Source organism: Syngnathus acus, chromosome 12 (assembly GCF_901709675.1).
Source record: "Syngnathus acus chromosome 12, fSynAcu1.2, whole genome shotgun sequence".
Taxonomy (NCBI): Eukaryota; Metazoa; Chordata; class Actinopteri; order Syngnathiformes; family Syngnathidae; genus Syngnathus; species Syngnathus acus.
This window is the reverse complement of record NC_051097.1, coordinates 11103818-11129873: the sequence shown is the minus strand read 5'-3', so window position 1 is coordinate 11129873 and position 26056 is coordinate 11103818. Positions and strand designations below refer to the sequence as shown.

Genomic DNA, 26056 nt, shown 5'->3' with positions numbered 1-26056 from the left:
TAGGATGTGAAATCAAACAGAGGCAGAATAAAAAAAATCTCTCTTAAAGTTTTTTGAAACATTAAATTAATTTATGAACCCAAACGTATCCCATTATTATTATGATAAACTTGTCACACCACATCAAGAATAGCCTATCAGACTACTGTGACTAAAGAACACTTGCTCCCTCCCATTGGTGTTAAGAAAGTGCTATGTCAATGACAGTATTGCATTTCCTTTAGGTAAGCATTGTACGCTTAGCTGCATTCAATTGCGGAATGTGCTCTGTGCGGCAGCGACATTGAAAGTGAGATGCTCTTATAGCGCACAATGGCGATCGATTAAGATGAGCACGTGTGCGTTGCGATGCATGGCAAAAGGATGAGCTGTTGAAAACGTCCTCATGGCGCAAAGGGGCTTCGCCGATGTTTCAGGTAACAATGATTGTTTCTTTGACTGGCTTTTGTGTGTAATCGAGTATCTTTAAATGATGTTCAACTCCAGTCGAACCAAGTGCTCTTTTTTTCTTTTATGAAGTTAACAGTTCAGAAATGACTTCCAAACTTAGCGAAAGGACTCTGCGGTGAAGAGACAAGAGCCAAGAGTGGCAGCTGGCATTTAGAGGGAAGTAATTATAGAGCAAGTTTAGTCCGTGTAGCGAGACATGACATTTTGGGGATGGTTTGTGTTGAAAACAGTTTGCGCAGGATGGCCAAACCCTCCTCCACTTGACGTCCCTCCTCTTTATGTGGGACGGCCTCTGCGATATGATGGTCAAAAGCATTCCAATAGACAAAAAAAGAACATAGAAAACAGAGAGGGCGAGGAGTACCGAGGTCAGGCTTGAACGTCAATAAGGTAGCGCAGAGTTTTTATTTTGCATACAGGCTTAAGAAAGCTTCTTTTGCAATAGTCGTAACATAAAGGTTCTCCACTTCAGGTGTTCTTCATAACCGGGAGACGGTAGTCAACTGGACTTCTCCAAGAGTCTCCAGAACGGCATCAACATTAAGCGGCTAAGCCTTAAGAGGAGGCCTCGAGTGGCCGTCGGCAATGAGGAAAAAGCGCAAAGCAGCGTTTCATCCGGCCAGTGGCATTCTGCGGATTCCCTCTCGTCCTCGAGCAGTGATGACACGAGACTCCTCGGTCGACCTCCTCTTCCTCCACCGCATGGATCCACCGCTCCCAAAAATGAAGGACCGGATCGCAGTGGCGAATTTAGGCCCTCGCCTGCTTCGAGAGCTCCGTTGCAAAAACAAAGCCCTTCGTCGGAGCAGAGCATCACCGAGCAACACCGGAACCTGGAGCAGGAGACAACGAGCCACACCCTGGGTCCCCGCCGCCGACTGGCCAGCTTCGCCGGAGTGAGCTCCCCTGGTTCTCTTTCTCGCTACACCGGGTTGGGCGCTTACGATGACAATAACGACGGCGGCAAGGCTCGTGAAATCGGCGGCCACATGCAAGGACTTCTTGGCTCCGCCCTGGGAAGCAGAGGGAGCACAGGTTGCCTCCAGTCGAGCCCTCAGGCATCGGGAAGGAGCACCCCGGTCTCGAGCGTTGGCCCAACGCAGCTGCTGAATGTCCGAGATCAAATGGTGGTGGCCCTGCAGAAGCTGAGGGAGCTAGAAGAACAAGTAAAGATCATCCCCTTACTCAAAGTGAAAATCTCGGTCCTCCAGGAGGAAAAGAGGCAACTGGCCTCGCAACTCAAGATCCAGAATGAGGACTCGGAGAGGAGAACTGAGGAAGAACCGCAGGCCGAAGAGAAGAGGGATTGCTACGACTTCAGCGAGAGAGATGAAGAGATGCTGGCACTCGAGAGGGCCATCAAGACTGGACATTATCCGACGTGGCAAGGAAGAAGCCGTTGCCAAAAGGATGATAAGATAGTTGATGGAGAAGCCACGAAAGAAAACAGTCAAACTTCCACGGCAGCACAGTTTCAACATAGCCGTCTCACGGATTTAGAAGCAGAGGTTCAAGAGCAGCAACAAGTCATTGCTGCCTTAAAGGAGAAAAGCATTCACTTGGAGGCGGAGTTGAAGGAATCCTCTCTCCAAGCTGAAATGAACCGGCTGAAACTGGAGCTTCAGGCTGCAGGAGCTAGAAACCGAGTAGACAAAGCCTCCTCCGCCAAGCCATCCGTGGCGAGCTGCAGCACCGACGCAAGGCCCGACACCACAAGCCAAGGGGTGGGCAACCACATCCAGCTCAAAGATGCCAGCACGGGGGAGGCGGTACAGGTGCAGAATGCGGCTACATCATGTTGTGGCCCAGAGTTGAAAAACGTTGGGATTGGTCCAGATCTAGCCATGAGCCGCTGGGAGGTCCGAGAGCGAGCGGAAACCAGGGAGAAGGGCGTGGGGGTCCACGTTTCCACTAACTCTCAAGGAGTCGGAGTGGAGGTGAAACTCAGCGATGCCGAAAGCAACACGGAAATACCGTGGCGGAATCTGGAGCGTAAGGAACTCGCGTCAGTGGCATGCGGAGACTGTTCCGTGAATGTGATCGTCCGCCAGGCAAAGGATACGGTTTCCAAAGGCACGGTGACTGATCCGGTCAAAGGTCTCGGACTCACGGCGTCACCCCAGACAATGTCCCAACGTACCAACACCGCAGTCAACTCCGTGACTCGTTTCACAAACACCAGACATGGCATCAGCACAGACTCCAGTACAAATACTGTCCTCAAAAGCCAACACAAGCACACCAACACCACCAAGGCCGCCACGACCAGGACGGTAGCGGTCGGAAAAGGGGTCAAAGACGTCAAGTGCGTCCTCAAGACACGCACGGTTGGCGTCGGAACCAGCCCCCTGGAAGGAAACGTCCCGAAACCAAATACCAGAGACATTGGTGTAGGATTCATGAACATTTATGAGAACTCCCTGGTCGGCCTTAAAACCCAAAACATGGCCTCGGGACCATCCCATCTCCCCGACCCGGTGAACACTCGGAGCATTGGCGTCGGCGATGGGAGGATACGGGATCTGTCCGGTTCAAACGCTGCAGCTGGTCAGGAGATTGCCCCTTCTCAGTACAATTCGGCGTTGGATAGTGGCATTGAAAAGCTAGCAGCGGTACTCCAGCCACGTCGTGGCCTTCAAACCAGCTCGTCGCTATCGGCCAATACCGGAGATGTGGCTCGAGGCGCTTCATTTGATTCAGGTAGATCTGTTTCTTGGAAATTCATGTACTGGAAGGCGGGGGCGGGGTCCTTGGTTTATGACAAAGTCCCTAACACACTAATGCAGTACTAAAGTCATGATTGTAATAAATATTTGTATGAAAACACTTTTAGGCCAGAAGTATAACAAAAGAACCACATGGAAAAGTACTTCAATAAGTGAATGTTGCGTTACGAGGTGGGGACTCGAGTCACATGACTTCAATCAAGACAGACTTGCGTTATTTGACTGACTTGGTTGATTTTTGCCACGGTGTCAAATTGTTTTCAATTACCTTTAAAAAGCCCTCTTGTGGTCTTTTCTCTGCTCCAGAGAAAATTGAAGTGCCGGCAGACTCCTGCAACTCTTGTCAGCAGGGTGGAAATGACTCGGAGGTGAAAAGAATGATCCAGCTGTTAGAACAACAGAGCTCATCAGCCGTGAGAGGTAAACAAGCCTAAATGGCTTCATAATATGGCTTTAAAATTCTGCCTGTGCGGGCGAGCCATTTTTACGTTCTCACGCCTGAGTTCAACTTACCCTTTTAGCTGTGGAGGAAGTGGCTGACTCGGAGACACTCGCAATGTTTGGAATGTTATCTGGTTTTGGAAGTCATTTTGCCGCACAGCAATTTGCGGTGGAGGGTCTAAAATTGAACGTCTCGGTCAGGAGCGAGAAGCTTTCTGGTTCACAATGCGCATCTCGCCTTTCGAACGAGAAGAAGAAAAACAACAATAAGTCCTTGAGCTAAGTCGCGGAAGAGAATGTGAACAAAATAAACAAAATGTAAAATAATCGCCAGTGTCGTATTTGTCATCTCTAAACAGAAAAACAGACGATCGCAAAAGCAGCCAGCCTGACACGAGTTATAATAGCAAGCGGTTTCGGTTGTCGTTAATAAAGTTGTTCAACTCAAATCCATTTTGTGTCTAGATGGAGCAACTCTTTTCGGCACTCCGCGCAAAGCCACAAAGAAGGAAAACGGCGAGCAAGGTTGCAGCAACACCAGGAAAAACATGCGCTTCATGAAGGCGGCCAGCGGGTAGACGGAAATGACTTCTCCTTTGTTTTCTACACAAGTAGCTAGCTAAACTTGTTTACTAGCTGTATACTCTTGCTAGCTAAACATTCATATCATGATTCTATGAAGGTTGAACCCACCTAGCAAGGTGTCCGCCGCCAACCCGGAGGAGGCCGAGCGGGTCTCGAGCAGAAAGCCGCGGGAGGCTCCGGTAGATCCGACACCGGCGCGACGGCTCAAAAGCGTCGTGAGCGGCAAGGCGTCCAAAACGTCAGCAAAATCGCAAATCACCAAGAGGTAAGGCTGCGCCCGTGTTCTTGGGGGCGCTCTCCAGCACCGACCACTTATTTCACGCGACCGTTAAGCTCGAGATACTTTTCAAAACACAACTTGTAGTTCTAAAAATGAAAGAAAAAAAAAATCGAGCATACACATCTACAGCTAAGAAAAACGAGAATATTCCTAAAAATTGTACCTCTGCGTCCAGGTGCAAGTTCAGTGAGAAGATGATGTCGGCCTGCCAGGCCTTGAAGACTCACCTGAGTGACGGCAAGCGCTTGCCCAGCAGGGAGCTGGTGAGCTCATGCTAAATGCTAAAAAGGCTCTGGCCGTGTTGAGGCGGTGCGTTCGAGTATCTCGCAGGAAGAAAACCTGAAAAGAAAGCGAGACATTAGAATGTTTTTTCAAAAGATGGTCTATTCCTTGAGATTTTGATTGATTGCTGCCCAATTGGAAGCAAAAAAAAAAGCTCCACGAGGTCACGACTTGAGCAAATCTGTCTTTGACGCAGCGCGACTGCCTGCAGACGGTCCAGCAGGAGTGGTTCTCCGTGTCCGGCCCCAAGTCAGCATCCGCCGAGTCGGTGGAGGACTACCTGTCGGGATTCCGCGTCATCTCGCCTTTGCTGCTGCGACACGTCGCCAACATGGCCGACGGCAACGGCAACACGGCGCTGCACTACAGCGTGTCGCACTCCAACTTCGGCGTGGTCCAGAAGCTGCTGGATGCCGGTACGGTGGCAACGGCCAACGCCGGTTCAGATATCAATTGTCACGAGTTGTCGTCCGCAGACGTGTGCGATGCCGACAAGCAAAACAAAGCGGGGTACACGCCCGTCATGCTGGCTGCGCTTGCCGCCGCTGACCAACCGGAGGACATGAACGTGGTGGAGCGGCTCTTCGATAGCGGCGACGTTAACGCCAAAGCCACGCAGGTCAAGCGACCTTTGACTTTATACCTAACTCGAATTCCTCATTGAGTTTTATCGGTCAATTCATTTTTGTCCGTCATTTTTGCGTGTGTCAAATCAGGCCGGTCAGACGGCGCTGATGCTGGCCGTCAGCCACGGCCGCATGGAGATGGTGCGGGCGCTGCTGGCCCGCGGCGCCGCGGTCAACGCGCAGGACGACGAGGGCTCTACGGCGCTCATGTGCGCCAGCGAGCACGGCCACGCCGCCATGGTGAAGCTGCTGCTGGACCAGCCCGAGTGCGACGACGCGCTGACGGACAGCGTGAGTGACGCGCCGAATAGGAAATCATGAGCCGTAATCCGCAAGTTGCAGCGAAGGCGCCTAATTGGCTGTTGCAAGGAGGCGGCAGTAGATGGCAGCAGAGTGGAGCTTAGCCCCGAAGGCCATAAACGTCACTTTGTGTGCAGGACGACAGCACGGCCTTGTCCATCGCCTTGGAGGCGGGACACAATGATATCGCCGTGCTCCTCTACGCGCACGCCAACTTCGCCAAAGCACATGCTGAGGTATCTTAATAATATTATTATTATCTTAGGAATTGCAATTTGTTTGCCATTAACAACTAAAAAAAGAATTGTTTGTTTAACAGGCTCATCACTGTGGAAGGTCCTAATTGGTGTCTGGACGCAGACTAAACGCAAGGCGACCGGAAGCTTGCCATTTTCTCCCGACAATATGCTGTCATCTGTGTTTCAAGTCAGAAATGATTTTGTTTCCCCAAATTCCACCTGGCACAATCGAAACGCACGCAACGACAACAAAGAATCGGCAAAATCAAGTGCCTGCTCAAGATGGCCCATTATCATCTATTGTAGCTGGAGCGTCCTCTCGATTGCGTTTGCTCCTCTCGCCGGCTTTGTCGTTCTCGCCGCCATCTTGCACAATAGAAATAAATCGAGTTCAAGTGATGCCTTTTCTGTCATGACGCGCTCATGCGTGTGTGCGCGTTTGTGCGAGAGCGGTTTCCTCGCAAGCGCAATCAAATCAAATCATACACAAGCGCTGCCGACCATCAATTTGCTGTTGCCACGGCAACAGGCAGCAATTTTTTTTTTTTTTTTTTGAGCGGTTCCTGGAGGAAAAAAAAAAACGACTGATGTCGGTTTCCGTGCATTCATCTGCTGGAGACAACGCTGGACTGCGAGTCAATTTGAATGCAGACGGACGACTTGAAACTGCTCGTTATGATTCGATCGCTTCAATATTTGAACTGGCTACTTTTGCATTGCTGGACTTGCAAGATGGAGCGAGGCTGCCTCGAATGCTCGTTGGCAAGACAATGTCAGAAAATAAAAAACATGCATCAGTTCATTTTAGGGTGGAACTTTAAGCTGCTCCGAAATCAGCCCGATGATCAAAATGAACGCAGTTTTTAGTCACGATGCTAAAACGATGCGAAGCCGATTCCCGTTCAAATGCACGTGGAGACGCATTTCTGTCCACATCTCATATGCGGACCAGCCAAAATGTTTTCTACAACTTTTTTGTTTTTTTCTAACCGGTTTTGTTGGGCCTGATGGAAAAATACGATGAACGTCTTAACGGCAACCAGATGTCGCCAGGGGTCGACTTTGCCTGGGCCGTTAAGACCCTTTTCCCTCGCTTGTAATACGACTCCTTGCGTTTAGAGCGTGTTGGGACGCTTCCCCTCTAAGCTCAGATGGAATGCAAAGTCAAACGCGGACCTTTGAGGGGGGGGGCTGGGGGGGGAGGAGGGGGGCAAAGAGAAGAAAGGGAGTCCGGATGTTGAAAGCATGCGGAGGGAGAGGGAGACGCGCTCGGGGCCTGGCGCAGACGTCGGGAAGCGATGCAGACGGGAGCGTCCGCATTGCCCCCCCCCCTCATTGATTTGTATATGAAAACATAGTGCTCCCCCCCACCCCCCCCGATGCTCCCCCTTTCTGCTTCTCGTTGAGTGATCAGCTGATGAAGAGACTAGCAGCTCGCTGCTATGCGGGCTTGCTAATTCTCTCCCCCGCCGCTGCCGCCGTCGCCGCGCTGGATCCCGCAGACCGCGCTCAGGTAAACATCCCGACATTCCCCGGCTGGACGCGTGCGGGAGAGGGAGCGTTTCTGGTCCGAGAGAGAGAGGGGGGGGGGTGTAATCTGGCTAAGATTAGTCGGGGAGGAGGCAAGGCTCGGCGTGGCGGGAATGTGGTCGGCTGCCGGGGATTACGCCTTCATTCCTCCGGGGTGATGCTGCAGACGCCCCCCTCGTCACCCTCCCGCAGCCGCACGGACGAACCCCCCCACCCCCACCTAATGTCCCGCTTGTGTGCATTTAGTTTGTTTACCAACATCTCAGCGCGCCGCCAGTCATGTCCTTGACAATGCGTGGATCGGGGTTGTGTCCGCTTTGCTCGCATGTATGCGCGAATTATATCGTGGGCTGAGAAAAACAAAACAAACAACAAAACAAAATGCGGCTGTCGCAGAACAAACTGAAAGGCGAGCGGCAGTGCGGTTGGAAAAAAAATTTGCATGCGCAAAGGACAAGTGACGGCAAAACATTAGCGGGGATATGTTCCGAAATAAAATTGAGCCACGCAAAACATGGCCGACTGAGCCTCTGTTTTTGTCACGTTTCAAAAATGAATATTTCATCAATCAACTTTTTGTGTACAATACTGTCAACAAATCCCACTAGTGACAATTTGCAACTTCTAAATCCTCAAAAATCAAGACTTCTTCTGCGATGGCATTACCGATACTTGTCGTAAAGGTGAGCCCGGCTGACTGTCGTCATGCATTCCATCGAGGAACTTTTCCAAGGGAGGATTTATGTGCGCAAATGTGGCCCTTCTTGGCATTGATCTGCAAAATTTCAAGTTTTAGCGGGACTCTTTCCTGAACCGTAGCCGGACGCCGGCGGGAAGATGGAGGACGGCGGCGGCCCAAAGAAGCGCAAACACGAGCAACGACGCGACACGGGGCCGCCGCCGCTACCGACGCACGACACCGCCGGCGAAAAAGTCAAACGGAAACGAGGGCGACCGCCTGCCGAGAAGCTCCCCCCGAATCCGCCCGAACTCACCCGGCAACTCAGCACGCTGGTGGACATGGTGGTCAACTACAAGGACGGGTGAGGAAACAATACTTTTGCCATTTGGCGATGCATCTGTGGCCGCAGTGTTTGTCACTAAAACAAAGTACCGACATGCGCAGCATCGCAACCTTCTAGCGCCTTCTCAAGAGAAACCTAACTTGCTTTACACTTCCAGTTTGGGTCGACAGATTAGCAAAGGTTTTGTCCAGCTGCCTTCCAGGAAGGAAGCTCCCGAGTACTACGAGCTGATCCGAAAGCCTGTGGACTTCCGACGGATCAGGGTGAGGGTCTGTCAACGAGTGCCTGTTGGTGCCTACTGTCACATTGACATGTTTATTTGTTTCGTTTTTTGGCAGGAGCGGGTCCGTAATCACAAATACAGAAGTGTGGGGGACCTGGAAAAGGACATTTTCCTGTTGTGTAACAACGCTCAGACGTACAACCTGGAAGGATCTCAGGTGTACCCCCAAAATTTGATGTCAACTTGACACTCCAGTAAAACAAAGTCAGGAAACTTGTTTCCTATCTTTGACATGTACAAGCACACTCTTTGTCCTCACTACTACGACAATTCAGCACACTGGCCGTACATGAGGGGAAAAAAAGTCAAATACAGCAGTATACACATAAATAATCAGATAGCCACAAAACTCCTTTACACTAAACACGTTTTTCTTTTAGTCAGACAACAAGGTTATTTTTTGTAAGTAAAAAAAGAAGTTTATTGTCCGACAAAAGAAAAAAAATCAAACAAACACTAGACGAGCTAATTTGATTTATGCTAAACAGTTAGCAATCGCGGTTAGCATTAGCGGCGCGAGCTAATTCTATTTGAGGTTTAAAAAAACTATCAGCTCAAGCATTCATCATGTTAACATTTCAAACATAGTAGTCTCAAAAATCACTTACAGTCGTTGCGTCAGGAAAAATAAAACATTTTTAAAAACGGTGGCGCGTCTTGCTCGTAACACGGACGTTCGTCTCTTCTTCGTTTGGACTTCCGGTCGATTTAAGAAGTTAAGTGATGTGCCGCCCCCTACTGGTTCATAGTGAACACTTAAAACGGTGCCAAACTACAGACCAATCAGAGTAGCTGGTCCTGGCAATTTAGATTATGTGATAATACTCCAAAAATTCACCCACTCATTTATATTGTTGGATACAATTGGATACAAATTCAACAACTCATTTAATTGATGTGTCCACCGCAGATCTACGAGGACTCGATCGTCATCAAATCGGTCTTCGAGAGCGCCCGGGTGCGAATCGTGGCCAACGAAGGGCCCAAGCAGACGGTCGCCGCCGCCGCCCACAGCGACAACGGCGGTACCGCTGAAGACCCGGAGGGAGGTAAAGCAGACGAGTGACCCATCCTAAAAAGAAACCTCCCTCCCCAAATCATCAACTTCAGCATTTTTCTCGCATTGTCTCTTTCAATTCCTGCAAGCGCTGGATAACCAGGAGGAGAGAAGTCGGAATCTCCCAGCCAAGAGGTCACCGCCTTTGTACGCAGACCGGAATGTGGACGAACACTCCTCCAAGAATGAAGGTTGAGCTGTTGTCGACAAGTCTTGAAGTCGATCTGTTTCTTTGTCGTTCTTATTCTGCCCAAAAAATAAAAACGCCATTTTGAGGGCTTCCCCATAGTCCAAAAGTCACCATTTTTCACGTGTGGAGTGTACAGTGATGCCTTGAGTCCCTCGCTCACAAGTTATCAAATAACAATTCGAAATGAGGCAAAAGATGCGGTGCCAGAGATGGACACATTTTCAAATGATCATATTTGACATACTGACCATTTGAAGATTTTTCGATGCCAAAAAAGTCTTTTTTAAGCTGAACAATTACACCTCCAAATACGAGTAACCGAGCAAAAGATGAATTCAACTCAAAATTCAAAGCACCACTGTACTGGCCAGATTACCTTCAGATTTGATGTACTCTCATTGAGGCCTTCATTTTGCCGTCTCACCTTGAAAAGAACTTTTTGAAAAGAGAATCACTTGTGTTTCCCCTGCGGGATGTAAAAAACTGAAAACAAGGACTGTTTTTAATCAGCGTGTTTGTATGAAATGCTTTCATTGGCCTGGTAGCATATGTACAAAAGTATTGGAACACACGCCACCTCCTGGAAGTAGCCCTGATGGACGTGCGTTTGTCCGGGTGGAGTGTAAGAATCGTGGCACGGAAGCTTTTTTTATAAAAAAAATGTTTTCCCTCTGTGGACTTTGAATGTGAATCCCGAGCAGATACATCTTGTACAATTTGTATGTGAAGCGTGTTGCCGGCCGGCGACGACGTCCAGACAATCCCTGGAAACTTGTACTGTATCCACGCAACTGTACTGTTAATACATTGGATCCAAAAGCAACCCAGGTCACGTGTTGTATTCCGCGTTCCAGAACCCACCCACCCCATCTTGGCATCAGATCAATCGAATTCTGGACTGTAAAGATTGAATCCGGATTGGACGGAGTAGAAATGTGTGACTGACACACGATTAGTTTTTACCATCATCCGGTTGGAACCATTAACCTGCTGTAGCCAGACGTGCTAATGGCAGATTAGCGGCTCCAGGAGGACACTCTCAACACTCAAAGGAGTTGAACACAACTGTCTCGGTTCCTGTGCGTCGCCTGTAATTGCGCTGGATCACATTAAAGAAAAGTCCCGAGAGTTACGAGCGCCACAGCAAGACTTCTTAATGTGCCAAAGGAATAAATCACTTGATTAGTTTCTCATTAACGACCATAATCAGATCTTCTGGATTGAGGAGAATGAATCGATGAGAAAAGCAATACATTTGAATGATCAACGGTGGTTGGAATCCAATTTATTGTTTTGTTGAGCACAATCCAAATAACGCGCCAGCAATCCATTTTAACAAGCTACTCGACACTGCAATTGCTTTCAGGACCATGTCTTTGGTCTAGGAAAGCTAGCGAGCCTCCCCGGTCACGTACTGGTCTCCTACGTGGTCTCTCGAGGCCTCCCGACCCCTCCCGCCGGGCCCGATCCCCCCCATAGAAGCGAGCCGTATCGGGGGGACGCCGTTGCCGCGGACGCGAGGGGAAAAGCTCCTCTGGTGCTCGGTGACGACGGCGCACAGCTGGAATCGAAAGGCGGCCTGGAAGCCTCGGCGGAAGTTCTCGTTGAAGAAGCCGTAGATGATGGGGTTGACGCTGCTGTTGAAGAAGGCCAGCCAGTGAGCCAGTGGGTACAGGTAGATGTTGACCACGCGGTGCTGGCCCTCGCTCAGGCTGCCGTAGTCGCTCAGCATCATCAGCGACCACAGCGGCAGCCAGGACAGGGCGAAGAGCAGCGCCACCACCAAGAGCATGACCACCACTCGCTTCTTCTTCCTGGAGACGGTCTGCCGGACCTCCGTGCCGGCTCCCGGCCCGTCCCTCCTCAGAGACGCCCCCGCCGCCTCGCTCTTGAAGAGCGCCACTCCGATGCGGGCGTACATGATGACGATGAGGGTGAGCGGGGCCAAGTAGATGTTGACGAAGAGCACGGTGGTGTAGACTTTGCGCATGTCCGGACTGGGCCAGTTCTCGCGGCACCAGTAGAAGGGGCGGCTGTCCTGGCGTCGCCGCAGGACGATACGCACGCTGGGCTCGTGGGCCACGTGCAGCGTAAGGCCCGACGGGCATGAGATGGTTGCCGCCAGCACCCAGATGACGGTGACGATCAGCTTGGACGTGGCGATGGTCAGTTTCTGCTTGAAAGGGTAAACGATGCAGCGGAACCTGCACGGACAAACCGGGGAAGAACCCTTTTACCATCTCCTGCCCATGAGAATAGAATCGAGGGTCACTTTACCGGTCGACGGCGATGGCCACCAGCGTGAAGACGGACGCCGACACGGAGATTCCCTGGACCGTCCCGCTTACTTTGCACACGAGGTTCCCAAAAGGCCATCCTAAACCAAAAAAAACAGGAGACATTTCGAAATTTAGTTGAAAATTCTGGGTTGTACACAATGGCGGTGCTAAGGGGGGAGCGGGCAGGGGCACCGCCCCCCTGAAATATGCTTGGACACCCAAGGTGCCAGGCCCGAGTAAGTTGCGTACCTGTAATGATGTTGTCCACCAGCGTGGTGGGCATGCAGAAGATGCCCACCAGCAAATCACTGACAGCCAAGTTGAGGATGAACAAGTTGGTGACGGTTCGCATGCTCCTGCGCCGAAGCACCATGAAACAAACTAGGGCGTTACCCAGCATGCACAGCAGGAAGATCAGCAGGTAGGATGCGGCGAACACGGCCGCCACCGACGCCCGGTGGAGGTAGAAGTCCACGTAAGTCACGTTGTCCCGGCGGCCACGCCACGGACCCCATGAGGAGTTCCTGCTGATGTTCTGCTTCATGCTCTTTTCCGAATAAAAAACAACAAAGACTAAAATGAATGAGCAATGTCATGACAAGTGACATTTTGCAGAAACTGGTGCAAATACAAAGAGAGCAATGAATAATAATGAATATAAAAAATAAATAACAATAAATATAAAAAATAATAATAATAAATAATCAATAGAAATTACCCGTCAGTCCGTTTCAGCATTCCCTCTTGGCGAGCGTCACTCAAAGACTGGTGGAGCAGAGCAACATACAAGGTGTGTGTGTGCGTGTGTGTATCAGGAGGCGGGGCGTGTTCATATACACCATAACACAGTCACTTCTTTACAAATATATTTAAGTGTTTTATTTTGTCATTCAAAAAATACACCACCATAAAAAAAGGTTTCTTCTGTCTGCATTTTTTCAATTATTATTGAGCCCATAAGGTGCATGTACAAAATTGCCTAAACTTCTCCACAAAAAAAAGAAAGACATCCAAAAAAAGATCAACACGATTTTGATTTGAGTCTCGTGTCGAAAGCAGCTTGAACGACAGTCTGGTTTGCGTCACATTGGTTTTGTGCATTGTAGATTGTCACCGCGTGGATTTTGCAAACACTGAGTTATGATTCCATAGTCACATTTGAAAGCATTACTCAAAATCTGTACTTTAAAAAAAAACCCTCTAAATATTAAAACGAGAAAATTCAATTGAAGGGAGGAAGAGAGGGAGAGAGGAAGGAAGGATGGAAGATTTCAAAAAATGAAATAAATCAAAGTCAGTGTTGTGATCACCAACATAATTGCACGATGACAGACGTCTGGCACCTACGGAGAGAGAGAGAGAGCGAGAGAGAGATGGATGGGAGGTAGAACTACATTCTTAGGAAGAAATCAGAGATGGAGGACGAGGCAGACCACAAAGCGTCTACCATTCAAGATCTGTCTGTGAGATCAATACAGAAGAAAATACAATGTAAAAATGTTGCCTGCTGGCGTTTACTCTAAAAGCATAATTTAAAAAATAATTCATTTCATTGCTTAGTGGAAAATTAAAAAAAAATTAGATAGCCAATTTAGTTATTTAGATTGTTGTCTGCTTGAGTATAATTATTATTTTTTTTTTTTAGTTTATTGGCCTATTTAGTGGAATAAACAATCCAGACTGACGATGATTATACGAATCACTTATCTTCTGTGCAATTAAGGAAAACTCCAGGAATCAGTCATACTGAATGTTGGATCAACGAAACTGCTCGTGGCTTTGTCATAATAAAAAACAATATATAGATCCAGCCATTTGTGATTGGAAAGGAATCTTTAAAAATAGCACTGAGTAAAAAAAACAAAAACGAAGTTGCTCTTCAAATCTTTTCACAGGTCTGTTTCGGAGGACTTTTTCCAGAAGAAACGGTTGTCCTCCGCTGGGATGTCAGACGACGCTTTGGTGTAGGCGCCTCGCTCAAGGCTGCGGGCAGGCAGGGAGGACGACAAAACATTTTGGTGTGTGCACGCGACAAAATGGAGAGGACCAAGTCCCGACTCACGTACTCGGCCACTGTGGACGACTGCAAGCGGTGCTCAGCACGGCGAATGTGTGTTAAGGAAATCCTGCGACGTGCTTCCTGCCGAGGGGGGCGGAGTCAACAACCACACGTTAGCGTCAAAATCACTTTGAACTGGAAGATGAAGCAATTTGGGCTCCAAATGGAAATGGACTAAATGCAGCCAAGCGGGTACTACACACTTAAAAGAGGGGGGGGGGGGGGGGGGGGGACGAGCATGAAGCAACAAAAAGCCCCCGAAAAAAAGCCAAGCCTGGCTGGTACTCACTAGCCAAAGACTTCTGTCCCAACATGGGCTGCTGCTCCATCATCGGCATGGAGATTTTTATCGTGGGAATATTGTCGTGGAAGGGGTAGTCGGACTGGACCAGGAGGAGGAGGAGGGAGGAGGAGGGGGGGGGGACACAACAACAACGTTAAAAACACCACATCTAGAGGAGGACCACGGACGACACGGAAAACCAGACAAAGACATACGTAATCGTTTTCAGAGTCGATGCTGCCTTTCTTCTTGTGCTTCTTCTTTTTCTCGTCCTCCTTCTTCTTCTTGTCCTTCTCGGGGATGACGTCGTCCAGGTAGCTCAGGTCGTGCTGGGAGAACAGGTAGTCCATGGCCTTGCGCACGGCCACCAAGGCCAAGATCTGACGGAGGAAATGGCCAACCCTCGTGAGGCTTCGGGAGCGATGCGCCTCGGGACGGACGGGCTCACCATGACGGGGAAGATGATGGCGGCCACGGTGGATTTGAGCACCCAGAGGAGGGCCAGGCACAAGGCCTGGATGAAGGTGAACAGGTGGATGCGGCGCTGGGGCACGTGGCGAAGGTAGATGAGGTCTGGCTGGTGCTTAGCCGGCATCAGCAGCAGCTGCAGACGATCCATGAACTGACACCAAAAAAGAAATGATTGGAAATTCACAATTCAATGGGATAAGCTGATGTCAGCGACTCACCTGGACGCCGTTGAGCGAGGCCACGCCCATGTACAGGAAGACGCCATACAGCACGGGCATGGGAATGAACTACAACAAAACACACACAGTCGATTTAACGCAACTGATGACCAAAACAGATGTCGCCATTTAAAAAAAAAAAAAAAAGATTATTTTTAGCGACGTAAAAATAGTCCGCAAGCAGCTTTTCTCGTAACGTTCTAGAATTACACACGTGAATTTTCCAGAGAGTTGGACTCAACAAGCAGTAAAAGCACGCGTATTTATAGACACTTTTTATTCGTTGACATTTCTTTTAAGTCTCCCTAAAAATGTCAGCAGTTTGACAAGTAATATCAGATGTTTCAAGATTCTTGTTTGCAGACGAAAGATCGATGTGAGTACGGCAGCCAGTGAGGGACAAGAAATGTCAACTTAAACCGAAAATTGATGGTTGAAATCAAATATAGGAACATTAATTTAAGAATATAAAACATGAATTTATCTGAAATTCTATGACTTATTCATTTGTTATTATTCTACTTTCCCCAAGCCGTCCTGAATTATTCCCCTTTGTTATGGTAACAGGAGGGCGATGTTAAGCCCTTCATAAAAAATGTCCACCAGGGGGCGTAGTGATTCCAGCAACAACAGCTTTGACGTCTACTCCGTAATGGCAGATTGGAAATGTTAAGATTCCTAACAGGATGAACTTTTCGGAGGCAGCTGGGTTCGAGAGAGGACAGCACACAGTCCTAAAAAGAGCTTGAGAGCACAACTAATCCGTGGGACAATTTCAGACAAATCTGGAGCCATTAACATAGCGATCCTAATGGGCGTCCTGCATGCTTTAAGACCCTCTCCAGTCCAAAATGCTGTTAACAATCTTGCCAGATTGAAATGATGAGTCCAAAGGGGCCCAGCAAGGCCTGAAGGTTAATGTCACGGCTTGAAAACTCGCTAATCGCGCTCCATTTCACAACACATTACGTCCACCTGAGAGATTTCTAAAGGGATGAATAGTTTTGGGCCAAGAGGTGGCAGCGGTTTGTCCTGAAATGAACAGACAGTAAGCCACAGAACTCTGGCGCTCACCTTGAGGACGGGGGCCATGAGGACGGAAAGTCCGGTCAGGATGAAAACGATGATCCCGGTGACTCTTTGCTCCCTGGAACGGACAAAACCAAAATGAGGACGGATCGGTTTGGATGGCTGATGCGCTGACCCCACCTGACACCCAAGAACTTGGGCTGCTCTCCGGGCGCCGACGTCTCCGTCTCCATCTTGAGCGAGTCGATGTGGGCGATGGAGATGACGGTGGCGGCCACGTACCAGGGCAGGCCCATGAAGGAGCACACCATCATCAGCACCGCCACCCAGAACAGGTCCAGGTGGTACCCCGCGCCTTTCTGCGGGACCAAAGCGCACCCACCAGCGGGTCAGAGGGCCGAGCCACGGCCCGGATTTGGACCTCACCTTGAGTTTGTGCTCTTTCCTGTTGACGATGACCGCCGTGATCTGCTGGTCCATGAAGATCAGGATGGTGACCAGCAGGGCGGGGAGGGCCGCGGCCAGGTACACCCACCACGGGTTGCTCCCGGAGGGACGGACGAACCAGCCTCGCGATGGACTGGTAGGCTGCGGACAAACAAGGAAAAGACAGTGTGAAAGGTGCCATTGTGTCCATGAGGACACCTGGAGTTTTTTTTTTTTTCCCCCGCTTTAACCGGTTATTCCAGTTCCTCCTCAGTGACTTGGAACAAAGAGCTGAATCGGCGGGTCCGATGTGAACGAGCGGCAACAAAGATGGCTGCTGCCAAGTCTGTGTACCTTGAATTGGCTTGGCACGATGAGCTTGGGCGTGTCCACACCCACTAGAGCGTCCACGCCGCAGAAGAGCAGGATGGCGATGATGATGGCAAAGTCGCTGATCAGCTTCCTCACCTGGGAAAGAAGACAAAATGGCGTCGGTCGGGGGAACCCGTCGGCAAAAAAACAAAGTCACCTTGGTGGGGAAGAAGCGACTGGTCTTGAACTTCTTGAGCGCCATGGAGCAGGTGTAGGTGCCGAAGAACAAGATGAAGGACATGAGGGTGATGTCAGGCACGTAGCCGCAGGCCTCGCCCACCAGACGCCCGCCGTAATTGACGCACTGGTCGCGGGTGAGCGTCGCCCAGGTGGCGTTCTCCGACTGAAAAAAAAAAACGACGCTTAGTATTGTTGCTGAGCCGGGAAAGGGCGGGGGCGTCGCCTGGGTACCAGGTCGGAACTGTTCGTCCAGCCGGCGGCCTCATAGAGGTCCGTGGTGTTGCCTTGGAGAAAGAAAAAAAGAAAAAATAACAAAATCAGGTCAGCCACGGTAAAAAAGAAAAATTTACACTCACCGGGTTGGCAGGTGCAGTCGTACATTATGACGAGCTCGGCTCGGTAGTGCGCGTTGATGGGGTGGTGGTGCGCCAGCTTGATCATCTTCTTGAAGGCGTCGTAGATGAAGATGAAGCTGATGAGCGCCGAGAAGCCTTCCTCGGTGAAGCGCGTGAAGTACTTGACCAGGAAACTGGCGTCCGTCGCCACCAGCACCAGGCAGAACACGCTCGACCACAGCCCGATCCACAGGCGGAACTCCAGGTAGTCGAAGCCGTGGTCCCTGCTCGCGACACGACAAATATTATATTAGACCAGTTTTATACATTCACGGTTTTCAAGTAGAATGGAAATTGATCTTTTATCAAATTTGATATCAGCTAAAGAAAATTTGAGCTCTACAAAGAGTCCTGAAATGTATTTTTATTTATTTTCTAGAATGTATTTTTATTTTCAAATAACACTTATTTCTCAAAAGCTAATAAAACGGAATGTTTTGATTATTATTATTTGAATTATTTATTTGATTATTATTAACATATCAAATGTTGCGCTTTATAAACTGCAACTTGCTTACTTTCAGGTGAGCAGTTATTCACCAATGACGTCAAAATAAATGAATCATTCATTATTCATCACGGAAGACGACAGGCGGACGGAAGGGGCGCGGCGGCATTTGGAAACGCGAGAGGGGGGGGGCGGGGGGGACGCAATTATGGCCGCTCGCCACGGCAACCGAGCTGCCAGACGGTGAAAACTGACTTGCTGAAGTTGAAGAGGAGCCGCTCGAAGACCAGAACGGGTCCGGTGCTGCTGAGGATGGTGAGCGGCTGACCCGCCAGCAGGCAGAAGACGCAGCCCGTCAGAGCCGTGCCCAGGAAGCTCTCCAGCACGCCCTGTCACATGACACAAACGTCACTACGTTACGTTTTTTTCGGGGTTGCTCACTCAACAGGAAGTTCTTTTTCTCCCACACGTACGCACGCACGCACACATGCCATGCCGCTGGGCCGGCCAATCAGGACAGGCCTGTTTGCAATTCACTTCCACTCAACAGCAGGATTGACACTTCTGAGCCTCAGGTGCGTTTGGGGGCGCACGGCAAGTTGGGGATTCCCTCTGCTCGCTGAAAGTGCGTGTGCGCAGGTGTGTGTGTGCGCGTAGAGGTCAGTGGAAACGCACGGCCATGAGCGAGTAATCTGGATCTGCGGTTATTTACAGCCAGCGCAAATCCCTCCATCGCATGGCGAGCCGCAAAACACTGTCAATGTGCACGTGGGGACTGGAATGTATTATATTTTTAAACATGTATATTTAAAAAACAAAAAAGCTGTCTTTTCTTTAAGAAGGACTTTTTAAAGTACCACGTGATCAAATTGAGTTTTATGCCGAGTCAGTACTCCAAGGTCAAACACACAAACCCTTTTTTGTGTCAACAGTCGGAGGAATAAAGCAAGAAAATATTTGAGTTGGCAGCCGGGAGGCCCACTTGCTGCACCGCTAACACACGTGGGACGGAATAAAAGCGTACCTGCATGTTTTCAGTGGCGTCCCCCAGCAGCCCTCCGAAGGTGATGGCGTTGGTGACGGTGCCCAGGTAGATGAACAAGATGGTGGACAGCGACTGGATGTGCAGCGCGTCGTAGAAATCGCTGGCGAAGAACGGCACCTTGCGCTTCACGTCCAGCACCAGGCCACCGCAGAACCTGACAGACAAACAAGTAAATACATCAATAAACTAATTAGAACATAATCTATAAATACATTAAATCCTTGAGTCCTTCTACAATTGTCTCTTACTTTCTGGTGCACTGCAGCTCCTCGCCGACCTCGTGACCTCCACCCCCGCCTTGACCCCAGTCATGGGGGGTATCTCCGTTCATGGGCGGGGGCTCCAAGCCGGAAAACTGGTTCTTTCTGGGGACCACACAATTCTTATTATTTAATTCACAATTTTCATTGAACTTTAGTTGAGCGCCCACCTCTTGTCTGAGGACGGCAACGTCTTGGGCGGCTCTATTCTGATGTCGGGGTCCCACTCCCCGGGGGGCAGCACGATGACTTCATCCAGGAACTCCTCGATGCCAGCCAGCAGGTCCTGCCGGTCCTTGGCCTTGTAAGCGATATCGTGGAACACCTGGCGGCGGTCCAACAAAACACACGTGCCGTCAGTGGGGGAAAAACATCACGGCTCAGTCGGAGTCCAGGAAGGGTGGTGGTGGTGGGGGGGGTCGAGCACACCAGGGCAATGGGGCTTGAACGTGCCTCTGGGGGTAAAGTTTAACTTTCGGAAATCCTGGAAAAGCGCTTCCGTGCTGCCATGTTGACACAAGGTGCATTCTGGGAGGCCTGCCTGGGAACTTCACATTCCGCACAGCAGACGGGCACAACCACAACATGGCTCCTGAACTGTTTCAAATATTTATGATAATATTTCAATTGAAGAACAAACCTCATCAGACATGAGAGTGGCGATGGCTCTTCCGATCTCGTGGTAGGACTTTGCTTTTCCTTTCGGGCCCAGCAGCACAAAGAGGAACCTGCCGCACGCAGAACAACGCGTTAGCATTAGCACGCCAGCAGCGGGCTCCCGGCGTCTGTACCTGGTGGGCACCGGAACCTCGGTGAGCGCCCCCAGCATGACGGCTTGCTGCAGGCGGACGAACGCCACGAACGGCATCTCCAGGAAGTCCACCTCGCCCACCAGCACGTTGGAGGCTTCGGCGTCGCGGGGAAGCTTCTTCATGAACTTGTTTTTCAGCTGAGGGTTAGGAACATCAAATGAGATCGCGCGAGGCCGACGCCGACGATGGCAACACGCTACCTGATCCTTCTCCGGCTTGTCCGAGAAGTCGCTCAGGCTGTTGGAGGTCAGATTGCGATGGGCCGTGGTGGGACTACCTGCGGGGAAGCCACCGCGGCGCCTGTTAGCATCCCCACCAAAAGCGTTTCAGCGGCGCATTAAGAGAAACCAAAGAAGCGGCAAAGCGGATGACCCGGGCTAAAAGAAGCCAGGATTAAACCCACGCCAGGCGCTCATTCACGCGTGGCCAACTTCTGGCTAATGCCTTCAATGAGCGTTGTTAAACTTCAGCCGATAGTCAGGATTAGAGATGCTCCCAAAATCTGTTTGATAAAAATCTCCAAATTCCTCCTAATTGTCCGTGGCCATGCCAAGGAGCGCTCCAGTTCACTCTTTGGTAGCAAGATTGGATCTTCGAAAGAGAACAAGCGGTTCCTCCTTGACCTCACTTACAGAGGTAGCCCATGCTGGCGCTCCTCAGGACCTCGCAGGGGTCTTCGGGCTCGTGCGGAGACAAACAAGGCACCGGCTGCTCGTTGAGGTTGCGTGCTTTGACGCCCCCGACAGCCCAAAAGGAGAAAGCGGGAAGGAAGGAAGGAAGGAAAGAAGGAGGGTAGGAAGGAAGGAAGGGAGGAAAGGAAGTCATAAGTGGAAAGATGAACGGAATTGTCAAGAATTGAAAGTTTAAGATGTCAGGAAAAAGTGGCCAAGAGTTGTTTTTGGGTTGGCATACCGTTCTCCTGGCTGGAAAAGAGCCGGCTGGCGCTGGAGACGCTTTTGCCGATGTCGGCGAGCGAGCGCAAGTTGGACTTCTTGGTCTGGTGGCGATGCTTGCGCAGCAACGTGTACATGACCCGCTCCTTCAAATCCGCCTTCAGCTGGCCGCTCTCGATCTGATTGTCCGTCACCATCTCTGCGAAAGGGAGGTCATTCGGGTCGGCGCCGGTCGGGTTGAGGAGGCAAGCGGGAGGCCACGTACCGACGACTTGCGGCAGCGTGGCGGCGTCCAGATCCAGCAAGATGGTGCCCTTCTCGATGCAGGTCTTGAGCTCCATCAGGCTGTGCAGCGACAGCGTGGCCACGTGCGGCTTGCTCCAGCGCTCGCCGCCCTTCTCCACCTTCTCCTCGAACTTGATCCATCTGGACCCACGGCGAGCAACTTTCTGTTAATCTGGCCTCAGATGTCAGCGACACAAAAGAGTGCTTTTGCCGAGGCGGATGAGGCCGATGCGGTTTCCCGCGGGGCGTCGGGTTGCGCTCGGCAACGGTCGCCGAGGCGGGGAGCTCGCCCGATCAGGTTTTTGTTTTTTTTCTGCTGTGAAACTTTTGAGGCATCTCTTTTCATTCCCCAGCGTCAAAATTTCATTCATTTAATAGCTCTTGATTCCCCAGCGTCCAAAAAAAAAAACGATTTTCTTAATTTAATCACTCTTGATTCCTCAGCATCAAATCGAATTTCATTTGAAATTTTAATTTAATGAAATATATTTAAGTAGAGCTGAAGCAATTGAATCAATACGTTGTGTTTTCTTGCAAACAATGAGCTGCTTTTTTTTTTTTTCTTTCTCAAGAACAGCGTGTGAGCATATTTGCCACCTCTGGGAGTTTCTGCCTTTTCCCGCTCCCACGGGGCAGGTACTACCGGTATTCATCTGATAAGAGCTGAGCGCCATTCAACACGCCGCGATAATTCATTCAGAGTTTTGGAAGTCGGCCTGAAAAACAAAAAAGGCTTTTACCTGGCAGTCTCCTTCCACTCAATCTCCTGCCCGTCCACCGACAGCAGCTCGTCCAGCTCGGTGAAGAGCTGAGGAGGAGGGGGGGCGTCATCTTCTTCGCCCAGGATAAAGCGGATCCTCTCCGCCGGCGAAACTAAACACACATGAGCTCAAATGAGACATTTGAAAAAAAATGAGATAGAATAGAAAGATAAAGGAGATGTTGTGCATAACTTTGACGCCTGACGTCATGAGATGCCCCCCCCTCCCTCACCCGCTGCTACAACCCTCCACTTCCTGGTTTCGTTTCCGCCAGACTAAATGAAAACGTAGGAGGGGACCACATTTGACTGTGCTGGTATTTTTCCTCACAGTTGTGAAAAAAAAAAAAAAAAAGATACAAATGATGTCAGTGATTGTGTTCTCATTCCAAACATGGACGCCGACTATTTGAAAGGCCGGCTAGCTAAAGTGACTCCTTTCGAAGGTTCTGAATTTGTGACTATATCCTGGCATTTAAACACACCAATCAGGAACAGAAACCGCTCTTGTCGGACATACCCACGCTGCGAGGAACTGTTGACTTTCTTCCAAGAAAGCCATCTGACGCCAAGAAGGCCGTGTCTCAATCACGTGCCGCCGTCGCCGCCGCCGCCTTTTGTCCTTGGCGTTCATTGATTAGAGCTTAACCGCCGACTCGTCGAATGACGCGGCAGCCCGAGGATTAGCCCGAGGAGCCACTCTACTGGGAAAGTTACACAACAGCCGACTGGCCAGAAGCTCCAAATTGATCTTGTAATCCCAACTTTTGTGCTTAATTTAGCAGAGCTAATGTCACAAATAAAAACCAAGGAACAATTCAAGCCTGTTCCAACCCCATGCGGGTTTCCTCGTCTTTGGAGAACAAAAGAACCTTTGACGGTTCCAGCGCGGAGACAAGACCCTGAAGATAAAGCAACACAAAGAGGCTTCTTTGTGAAGCGGACCGAGTCACCCATGCTTATCTGCTCCGTGGCGATCTCACGTAGCATGAGAATAAATAATAAATAAAATAGGACCCAAAAGGAAGGTGGCAAGCAAAGGACGTGACCCCGGAAAAGTAAAAATGGGAATGGTAAAAGTGAAAATCAACACGCATGACGCATGTTTATGCAAGAGGACAAACTTGATGGAGTAGTTGATTATCAGGTGCTCATTTGTTTTTGTTTGCCATTTGGAAATTCCGGCTTTGGGCACTTGTCATCCGCCCAAACTTGCTTCTCTCACTCACATCTTCAGCGTCTGTTTTTTTTTTTTCAAACAAACACTTCCTGCATATTTAGTGGCCCCAAAAAGTACCCAAACTTCCTGCTGTAGAGATGCAATGGCGGATGTTTGGTAACTATGGCAACAAGCATCAGTTTAGCGTTTATCCACAGAAGCGAACAATGTCATTTCCTGTAAGAAGACGCTTTTAAAAATAACACCAAAAAACAAATGCATATCTTGTCAATCTCAGATTAAGGCATCCCACTAAGCCTCCGCCAAGACTGACGACATCTGCTGTGCGCTGACGACAAAGCTCCGAGCTTGTCACACGTTGCTATCTTGATTTCTATTGGTCGGAGATTTTTTTTTTTTTTTCGGTCAGGACTATCTCAATATTAAAAAAAGAAAGAAAGGTAGCGGGACTCACTGAGCGGCTTGAGGAGACTGGCGCCGGCGTCGTCGGCGATGTCGCCATCCGACTTGTAGCCCTCGGCGCCGTGCTCGCCGCGCTCTCGCCTCTCCTTGTGGCTGGACTTGCGGCGGTGGCGTCTGCGGCGGTGGTAGCTCTTGGGAACGTGCACGCCGATGTAGACCGTGTGGTGACCTGCCCACACGACATGACACTGGGGGATAAGTTCTTATGTCGAAATAATCAAAATTCCTCTCCGGCAACATTTCAGCCGTTCTGAAAGATGACATGGTTACGCGGCCGAGTGCAAATATGACCCAAACTTCCTGGTGGTGCGGGCGGGGGGGAAAACCACACTGACCGCTCACCTTCCACTTCCTCTTCGTCGCACACGTGCTTGACGAAAGACGCCCCTCGGTCCAGGACGGCCTCGTCCTCCACTCTGCAGGAAGCGTAAAAATAAACACACACCTGTCATTTTGTGCCAATATTGTCCCAGTTCAAACATCAAATCGAACAATTGAATTAAATGTGTCCATTTCTTGCTCCAATTCCAGCCACTGGCATGTTTTGAGTGTGCTGGCCGTAGTGAATCCACCTTCTTCTTTCCGGGCCCGAGGCATTCCCTAAGCATCTTGACGTATTCTTGGAGGCCTGTTGTTTCCTCCTGGATAGCGCCTGTGTCGTCCTTGGCCCCTCTCTTTTTCCGCTTAGTCTGCGGCCTCAGGATGCTCGACATGGGGAGGACTGCCCCCACCCCCCCCAACTAGCATCACGCTAGTTGAGCAGAGTCTTGTAATCAAACTCAGGAAGGAGAGTGCATCCCCTTGGGACAGGGAGGGGAGCCCAACTTTAGGAGTGTGTGTAGCGATGGGATACCCCCCCCCCCCCCAATCAGAGAAAGTGCAGGACCCTCAGGGCAAGCGGAGGCTCGGGTTCCAGCCGTGAGATGGCAAAGCTCTGGTGGCGGACCGGCCAGAATTACCGGAACGGGACGGAAACACACATGGAGGAAAAAAACACGCTCGTATGCGGAAAAACACACTCGTGCGGAAAAACACGCACAGACCCATGGAAAAAAAAAACACACGCACACACAACATATGTCCTTTCACTCAAACAGTCGGTGCTTGAAAGCATAATGCAGATAAGATCCGACAAGAGTGCGCAAATCTTACTATGATCTTATCTTAATGCTCTATGACCTCTTCCGCATCAGTCCGGTTCTTCATCCTCATCCTCATTATCAGACATGGCATGACACAGACAAGCAGCACCCAGTTAATATCACTTCACTTTTGATTGACACGCCAGAGAGATTATTCAGGTCACAGCTGTATCAAAGTGAGAGAGAGAGAGAGCCGTTCTTAATATTTGGACCCTAACACTAAAACTAGTGGTTTGCACGCGCTAGTAATTACGTGGTACAGCAGGTACAATTTGATCATGTTACTAGTAGTACAAGTAGAATGCGACTAGTGGAGCGTTTCACCTCACTAATAACGGATTTGGTGCTTATGTATAGCGCCATCTCTGTCCTAACTAGTAGGCCCACGACACCTTACGCGTGAGGAAAAACTAGCCACTAATCATCTAGGTTTTTACGAGAAATACTGAAACGGCACATTGAGCAATTTGTTTGAAAGCAACACGTGGTAGAAACTGAGGAAAAGTGACGCTCTCCCCGTCACTTGCGGTGGGGGGCGGGGGGGATCATCGTCGTGCGTGCCTCGGGCTTTCGTGCGCGCTCTTCCCCGATTCCCTTGCGCCTTAATGCACGCTGACAGCCAGCTCATGCAAACCCGATTAGCGACAACTTTAAAAACGTGTCATCGTTACCAACATGCATAGAAAATAAAAAAAGTTGGTTGAAAAGTTGTTGCGGACTTACTTTTTCTCCGAACTCATGGTCGCGTCTTCTTCTTCTTCTTACTTTGGCAGTTGAGGCGGACGACGAGCCGACTTGTAGCCAGCCGAACGGCAGTGGCTGCGGGCCGCTTTGGAAAGCGCGTCCCAGCCGATACGGTTGGCGGTGCTCGGTCGGGTGGAGGAAGCGTATCACAGGTGAGGTCCAGGTGCCATTGCGGTCGGCTGAAGACCAAAAGCACCCAGAATAGTGTCGGCCGCGTGTCTTGGGCTGCTGGTGTCTCCTTTGGACACGCTTAAGTGTCATCCCTCCTCCTCAGTGACGTCAGTCAGATGGGGGCGGCT

The 26056-nt window shown here is 50.1% G+C and overlaps 4 protein-coding genes and 1 long non-coding RNA gene across 10 annotated transcripts; 3 read left to right on the top strand and 2 right to left on the bottom strand.

Annotated features, from left to right (window-relative positions):
* Nucleotides 1–935: 935 nt before the first annotated feature.
* On the top strand, nucleotides 936–6087 carry LOC119131056 (KN motif and ankyrin repeat domain-containing protein 1-like; the record flags this gene model as incomplete). The annotated part of the gene is made up of 10 exons (XM_037265148.1): nucleotides 936–3150; nucleotides 3483–3596; nucleotides 4083–4191; nucleotides 4300–4467; nucleotides 4658–4745; nucleotides 4961–5180; nucleotides 5241–5383; nucleotides 5481–5681; nucleotides 5828–5926; nucleotides 6010–6087. Coding segments are annotated over 10 exons (3381 nt in total), but the record flags the coding sequence as incomplete, so codon positions are not given.
* A 25-nt stretch (nucleotides 6088–6112) lies between these two features.
* LOC119131092 (probable global transcription activator SNF2L2) lies at nucleotides 6113–10112 on the top strand. Of its 4 annotated transcripts, none has more exons than XM_037265237.1 (6): nucleotides 6113–7442; nucleotides 8279–8502; nucleotides 8642–8747; nucleotides 8823–8924; nucleotides 9678–9816; nucleotides 9928–10112. In XM_037265237.1, the coding sequence occupies exons 1-6, from the start codon at nucleotides 7347–7349 to the stop codon at nucleotides 10011–10013; spliced, it is 753 nt and encodes a 250-aa protein (XP_037121132.1). In that variant the 5' UTR covers nucleotides 6113–7346; the 3' UTR covers nucleotides 10014–10112. The 4 variants fall into 4 exon arrangements, with proteins under 4 accessions (XP_037121132.1, XP_037121131.1, XP_037121133.1 ...); XM_037265236.1 differs by having other exon boundaries at nucleotides 9914–10112; XM_037265238.1 differs by having other exon boundaries at nucleotides 7310–7442; nucleotides 8250–8502; nucleotides 9914–10112.
* A 1249-nt stretch (nucleotides 10113–11361) lies between these two features.
* LOC119131098 (neuropeptide FF receptor 2-like) lies at nucleotides 11362–12739 on the bottom strand. The gene is made up of 3 exons (XM_037265248.1): nucleotides 12543–12739; nucleotides 12292–12391; nucleotides 11362–12218 (listed from the first exon to the last, which is right to left on the bottom strand). The coding sequence occupies exons 1-3, from the start codon at nucleotides 12691–12693 to the stop codon at nucleotides 11405–11407; spliced, it is 1065 nt and encodes a 354-aa protein (XP_037121143.1). The 5' UTR covers nucleotides 12694–12739; the 3' UTR covers nucleotides 11362–11404.
* A 1161-nt stretch (nucleotides 12740–13900) lies between these two features.
* Nucleotides 13901–26024, bottom strand: LOC119131052 (electrogenic sodium bicarbonate cotransporter 1-like). 3 transcript variants are annotated; one of them, XM_037265136.1, is made up of 27 exons: nucleotides 25737–26024; nucleotides 24214–24287; nucleotides 23864–24040; nucleotides 22210–22342; nucleotides 21450–21610; nucleotides 21204–21383; nucleotides 20924–21019; nucleotides 20492–20568; nucleotides 20271–20428; nucleotides 20120–20207; nucleotides 19650–19804; nucleotides 19468–19584; nucleotides 19199–19373; nucleotides 18430–18563; nucleotides 17688–17950; nucleotides 17563–17615; nucleotides 17309–17494; nucleotides 17134–17247; nucleotides 16780–16941; nucleotides 16534–16712; nucleotides 16399–16471; nucleotides 15325–15393; nucleotides 15084–15257; nucleotides 14851–15015; nucleotides 14642–14735; nucleotides 14360–14433; nucleotides 13901–14276 (listed from the first exon to the last, which is right to left on the bottom strand). In XM_037265136.1, exons 1-26 carry the CDS (start codon nucleotides 25751–25753, stop codon nucleotides 14390–14392), a joined length of 3318 nt encoding a protein of 1105 aa, XP_037121031.1. In that variant the 5' UTR covers nucleotides 25754–26024; the 3' UTR covers nucleotides 13901–14276; nucleotides 14360–14389. The 3 variants fall into 3 exon arrangements, with proteins under 3 accessions (XP_037121031.1, XP_037121030.1, XP_037121029.1); XM_037265135.1 differs by lacking the exon at nucleotides 20924–21019 and having other exon boundaries at nucleotides 25737–25753; XM_037265134.1 differs by lacking the exon at nucleotides 20924–21019 and having other exon boundaries at nucleotides 17563–17950.
* On the top strand, nucleotides 18560–19444 carry LOC119131115. The gene is made up of 2 exons (XR_005099595.1): nucleotides 18560–18749; nucleotides 19107–19444. It is a non-coding gene; the product is annotated as an uncharacterized LOC119131115 (long non-coding RNA).
* Nucleotides 26025–26056: the final 32 nt, after the last annotated feature.